Raw genomic sequence first — 6,640 nt, forward strand, 5'->3', positions numbered from 1 at the left:
CAGTGCATATATCTTTTCCAGCTCATGTTTTCATTTTCTTTAGATAAATACTCAGTAGTAGGATCGCTGGGTCATATGGGAGTCCTCTTTTTAATTTTTTGAGGAAACTCCACACTGTTTTCCACAGAGCCTGCACCAGTGATGGCGAACCTTTTGAGCTCGTTGTGTCAGCATTTTGAAAAACCCTAACTACTAAAAAGGAGAGAGATAGTTAGAAACATCGATGAGAGAGAGACATTGATCAGCTGCCTCCTGCACACCTCCTACTGGGGATGTGCCTGCAACCTAGGTACATGCCCTTCACCGGAATCGAACCTGGGACCCTTCAGTCCACAGGTCGACGCTCTATCCACTGAGCCAAACCGGTTTCGGCAACAAAGACTTATATTTTTGATATTTATTTTATATATTTAAATACCATTTAACAAAGAAAAATCAACCAAAAAAATGAGTTTGCGTGTCATAGGTTCGCCATCACTGGGCTGCACCAGCCTGCATTCCCACCAGCAGTGCATGAGGATTCCTTTTCCCCACATCCTCGCCAGCATGTGCTTGCAGATTTACTGGTGGTAGCCATTCTGGCAGGTGTGAGGTGAGACCTCATTGTGGTTTTAATCTGCATCTCTCTGATGATTAGTGATGTCCAGTATCTTTTCAGCTGTCTGTTGGCCATCTGGATGTCCTCTTTGGAGAAATGTCTTTTCAGCCTTCTGTCTATTTTTTGATCAGATTGTTTATTATTTTTTGTTATCACATTGTATGAGTTCTTTATGTATGTTGGATATTAACCTTTTCTCAAATATATCATTTATGAATGTGATCTCCCACTCAGTAGACCATCTTTCTGTTTTCTTACTGGTTTCCTTTGCTGTGCAGCAGCTTTTTAGTTTGATAAACCAATGTGTCCAAAGACAGCTCAGAGAGAATCACTTGATAGGAAAGTCTGAGCAAGAAACAAACTTTTGGTAAGCAGGGAGACCACCAAATGGAGCGTGGCCCTGGCTGGCGGCTCAGTTGGGTGGAGCGTCATCCCATAAACCAAAAGGTTTTGGCTTCAGTTCCCAGTCAGGGCACATACACAGGTTTTAGGTTCAATCCCTAGTAGGATACATATGTGGGTTTTGGGTTCGATTCCCAATCAGGGCACATATCTAGGTTGCAGGTTCAATCCCCAGGCACATATGCAGGTTTTGAATTCAATCTCTGCTCAGGGCACATACGTAGGTTTCGGGTTCTATCCCAAGTCAGGACACATACACATAGGTGGGTTATGAATTCAATCCCTGGTCAGGTTTGGGGTTCAGTTCCCAGTCAGGACACATACCCCAAGCCATGGAGCCCCGGTGCTTGTCCTCTGCCTGAAGACCCCAGGGAAAGAATTTGCAGGTGGGAGTAACCAGGGTTCTTCGAGCAGTGTGGTAGGCCCAGTGGGGCGGGCAGGAAGAGCCGGGAGGAGGTACCTGCTTGGTGCTTGGATTCACCTCCTGGTCCCCCATCTCGTCCTTGGCAGGTACAACTTTGCTTCCAACGTGGGAGAGAGCGCAGACTTCTTTAAGGCCCTCGTTCACAACCCCCACCTGACCTACCTGAACCTGCACGGCACCAACCTATCCTCGGAGGAGGTCGCGCAGCTGAGCGAGGCGCTGAGGCACCCTATGTGCAGCATCCAACAGCTGATGTGAGTCTCTGCAGCGGCTGTGGGGAGCAACGTGTTTTTGACGCTCAGAATCTTTGACTTTCCTCGCTGCCTCTCAGTACCTGCCCGAGGGCGAGGGCCAGGAGATGGTTTTCTAAGCGCATTAGGGCTCAGACGGGGTTTTTCTCAACCTCAGAGCTACTGACAAATCAGCTCATCAGATTGAGCGCAAGGTAATCCTCTGTTGCGGAGGGGGGCGCTATTGAGTGGCTCCCTGGCCTCCACCCACTCATGGCAGCAGCATCCTCCCCCAGGCCCACAACTACACACACACACACACACACACACACACACACACACACACACACACACAAGTCTCCAGACGCGGGGAAACATCCGCGCATGTCAACAGTCATTGTGAGAACCACACACTCCGACTTTTTCACCCACCCCCACCCCCACACACACACACACAAGTCTCCAGACGCGGGGAAACATCCGCGCATGTCAACAGTCATTGTGAGAACCACACACTCCGACTTTTTCCTAATGTCAGTGAAAGGCAACCACAGGCTAATAAGGAGAGCCTGGCTGGTGTGGCTCAGTGGATAGAGTGTTGGCCTGAGGACTGAAAGGTCCCAGGTTCGATTCCCATCAAGGGCCCTCGCCCAGGTTATGGGCTTGATTCCCAGTAGGGGGTGTGCAGGAGGCAGCCAGTCAATGCTTCTCTCTCAACACTGATGCTTCTCTCTGCCTCTCCCTCTCCCTTTCTCTCTGAAATCAATACAAATATATTTTTAATATATTTTATTGATTTTTTACAGAGAGGAGGGGAGAGGGACAGAGAGCTAGAAACATTGATGAGAGAAGCATCGGTCAGCTGCCTCCTGCACACCCTGCATTGGGGATGTGCCTGCAACCAAGGCACATGCCCTTGACTGGAATCGAACCTGGGACCCTTCAGTCCGCAGACTGACGCTCTATCCAGTGAGCCAAACCGGCCAGGGCAATACAAATATATTTTTTAAAAGGTTAATAAGGAGAATGATGGAGTCACATTTTCTGTTAGGAAGTCTGAAATGTGACCATTGGGTTGGCAGGTGCAAGAATAGAAGCTGGGTGTGGCCCATGCCCGATCAAAAAACATTTTTTTTTGCCCTGGCTGGTGTGGTTCGGTAGTTGGACACCCTCCGTGCACCTGGAGGTTGCCAGTCGATTCTGGTCAAGGCACATGGTTGATGCTTCTTTCTCACGTCGGTGTTTCTCTCCCTCCCCTCTCTCTCAAATCTATTGAGAAATCTTTAAATATATATATATTTTTAATTGTTTTATTGCTTAAAGTTTACGAAGAGTATTACATATGTCTCCTTTTTTCCCCCCGCCTTTGACAATCCCCTGGCCTCCCCTACCCCCCAGTGTCTTATGTCCATTGGTTATGCTTTAAGAATATATTTTAAAAAATATATTTTTTAAAATTACACTTGACATACAGTAACATATTACTTTCAGGTATACAGGCTAGTGATTAGACATTTATATAGTTTACAAAGGGATCCCCCAATAAGTCCCCACCTGGCACCATACACAGTTATTACAATATTATTTTTTATATATTTTTTATATTTTTATTGATTTCAGAGAGGAAGGGAGAGGGAGAGAGAGAGACATCAATAATGAGAGAGAATCATTGATTGGCTGCCTCCTGCACATCCCCTGCTGTCAAGCACACAACCCAGGCATGTGCCCTGACCAGGAATAGAAACATGACCTCCTGGTTCATAGGTTGACACTCAACCACTGAGTCACACAGGCTGGGCTCTCTTTTTTTCTATAGTTCAAACAAGATAGTTTATTCCTCTCTTATATTAATAACAGTCTGGAGGAAGCAGGCAGGAAGACAAGGTCCCCCAAACACCCAGTTTCTTCCCACCATTCCCTAGGACCATGGTCGGCAAACTGCAGCTCGCGAGTATCAATGATGAGAGAGAATCATTGATTGGCTGCCTCTTGCATGGACCCTACTGAGGATTGATCCACAATCCCGGGCATGTGCCCTTGACAGGAATTGAACCTGAGGCCCTTCACTCTGCTGGGTGATGCTCTATTCACTGAGCCAAACTGACTAGGGCAATTACTACAATATTATTGACTACATTCCCTGTCCTCTACTTTATATCCTGGTTTTTATACCTGGTAATTTGAACTTCTTAATCCCTTCAACTTTTCTACCCTGCCCCCCAAGACCCCTCCCCTCTGGTGACCCTCAGTCTGTTCTAAATATATATAATTATTATTGATTTCAGGAAGGAAAAGAGAGGGAGAGAGAGAAACATCAATGATGGGAGAGAATAATTGATTGGCTGCCTCCTGCACGCCCCCCAGGGGAGAGAACCCACAACTCAGGCATGTGCCCTTGACCCTAATAGGGCCAGGAACCTTCAGTCCCAGGGCGGTGCTGTATTCACTGGGCCACACCAGCCAGGGCCCTGTGCCTGGCACTTTGTATTTGTACTTCTTGACCCCTTCACCTTTCCCACCCGCTCCCAAGCCCCTCCCCTTTGTCGACCCTCGGTCTGTTCTTTTTTTCTCTTTGCCAATGAGCCCTGCGCTGCCTTGCTCACCACCCTGCGCCCGTGTCCCCTCCCCGCTTGGCAGGCTGGGCAAGTGCGACATCACCGACGAGGCCTGCGAAGACATCGCGCTGCTCCTGGTGAGCAGCCGGAAGCTGAAGCTGGTGTCGCTGATGGAGAACCCAGTGATGGACAGCGGCGCCCTGCTGCTCAGCGAGGCGCTCAAGCACCCGGACTGTGTGCTGGAGTCGCTGCTGTAAGTGTGTCCGGGAGGCGGCCTCACGGACCCCTCTGCCCTCAGGGCAACCCAAACTTCCCTGGCTGGTGTGGCCCAGAGGATAGAGCCTCGGCCTGACGACTCAAGGGTCCGGGGTTCCATTCCACTCAAGGGCACATGCCCGGGTTGTGGGCTGGATTCCTGTGTGTAGGCCCACGGGGCTGCACACTGGGGGCCTGAGGCAGCGGGTACTCTGGACGCGAGCTGGCTGCGGCAGTCATCTCCCTTGCGCCCAGGGTGGTGTGGAGAAGGGGTTGTACCTCCACTCGACTCCAGGTGCGCCAGGACTGCACCCTCTTCTCCCCCACCCAGCTTCACTGGGCCGGCGCCTAGCAGCCCACTTAGAACTGGTGACTGTTGAATTAAAACAATGCATTGCAAAGGCCCAGCGGGTGCTGACACAATGTGATTTCTGCCCAGGGCTCTGATTGTGAAGTGAAGACATTCAATGAAGCGCGGGGATTAACTATGACTCTCTTAAGGTAGCCAAATGCCTCCTCATCTAATTATTGATGTGCATGAGTGGATGAACGAGATTCCCACTGTCCCTACCTCCTATCCAGCGAAACCACAGCCAAGGGAACGGGCTTGGCGGAATCAGCGGGGAAAGAAGACCCTGTTGAGCTTGACTCTAGTCTGGCAGGTGAAGAGACATGAGAGGTGCAGAATAAGTGGGAGGCCTGGCGCCCCTCCATCTCTGCGAGGGGGTGGGGTCAGCCAGTGAAATACCACCACTGGGGGGACAGTGCCAGGTGGGGAGTGTGACTGGGGCAGTACACCTGTCACATGGGAACGCAGGTGTCCGAAGGCGAGCTCAGGAGGACAGAAACCTCCCGCGGAGCAGAAGGGCAAAAGCTCGCTTGATTTTGATTTTCAGTACGAATACGGACCGTGAAAGCAGGGCCTCACGATCCTTACGACCTTCTGGGTTTTAAGCAGGGGGTGTCAGAAAAGTGACCACAGGGATAGCTGGCTTGTGGCGGCCAAGCGTTCATAGCGAGGTCGCTTTCTGATCCTTCACTGTGGGTTCTTCCCATCATTCCCATCATTCCCATCATTCCCATCATTCCCATCTTTGTGAAGCAGAATTCCTCACGCATGGGATTGCTCACCAAGAGGGAACGTGAGATGGGTTAGATTCAACCTCCTGAGGATGTGTTGTTGCCATGGTAATCCTGCTCAGTAGGAGAGGAACTGCAGGTTCAGTTGGTGGATGTGCTTGGCTGAGGAGCCCAGGGGGCGAAGCTACCATCTGTGGGATTAGGACTGAAGCTTCTAAATCAGAATCCCGCCCAGACAGAACCATAAGGCTGCACCTTGGGCCTCGGTTGCCCTCAGATAGCCGGTCCCTGCCAGCGGGCTGTCTCCTCCCCTCTGCGCATCTGGTAGGTCCGGTGCGGAGAGCCCTTGGTCCTGGGAAATGGGGGGTGGCTGGAAAGGGGTCCGCCCTCTCCATTCTTCACGCAATGCACGTTTGTGGGGAGTCTGGTGCTAAACCATTGCAATTGACCTGCTTCTGGGTGGGGGTTTCGTAAGTAGCAGAGCAGCTCCCTCGCTGTGATCTACTGAAAGTCAGCCCTCCACACCAGTGTTTGTCTCGCTTCTGGCCTCTTTCCTTGGGGAGGGGAGGGAAGTGGGGAGGGGACTGTCGCCCGCCCCCTATGGTGGGGGCACGCAGCACCCTAGGGAAGGAAGGGGGACACTGCACCCCTGGAGCCCATGGTGGCATTAGCGACCCTTCCTTCCTTCCTTTGGGGCCCCATCATGGCGACCAGTCGCCTCCTCTCCGGAACCCCGCCGCAGGGCCATTTGGCTCCGGGCTGGGACTAGGAAGTGGGGGTGGGTGGCGGTGGACTCGGCCCCTGACCAAGGGGGGCTGAGGGCCGGCTCCTCCCCATTTTTTCCTCCCCCTCTGAGGAGCATGGTCGACCAGCCCTGCAAAACCGCTGGCGCAGGGCGGCTGCAGGGAAAGAAGGTTGCCTCGTGGCTCCGGGTCGACCAGATGTCCCGGCCCAGACTTAGTCTCTGGCAGCGGCAGCAGCAGCAGCAGCAGGGACCACAAGAGACGGGGTTGACTAGATGGCCCGGCCCAGACAGTCTCTGGCGGCAGCGGCAGGGACCACAAGAGATGGGGTCGACCAGATGGCCAGGCTTTGG

At 52.0% G+C, this 6,640-nt stretch overlaps 1 protein-coding gene across 1 annotated transcript in view; it reads left to right on the plus strand.

Annotated features, from left to right (window-relative positions):
• LOC102765055 (NACHT, LRR and PYD domains-containing protein 9) overlaps positions 1 to 6,640 on the plus strand; it is a 21,623-nt gene that overhangs the window by 7,456 nt on the left and 7,527 nt on the right. Inside the window, exons 5-6 of the mRNA XM_006772235.1 lie at positions 1,511 to 1,678; positions 4,292 to 4,462. Coding sequence (XP_006772298.1) covers positions 1,511 to 1,678; positions 4,292 to 4,462 — 339 coding nt within the window. The remainder of the gene's footprint in view (positions 1 to 1,510; positions 1,679 to 4,291; positions 4,463 to 6,640) is intronic.

This window comes from Myotis davidii, unplaced genomic scaffold (assembly GCF_000327345.1).
Source record: "Myotis davidii unplaced genomic scaffold, ASM32734v1 scaffold326, whole genome shotgun sequence".
Classification (NCBI taxonomy): Eukaryota; Metazoa; Chordata; class Mammalia; order Chiroptera; family Vespertilionidae; genus Myotis; species Myotis davidii.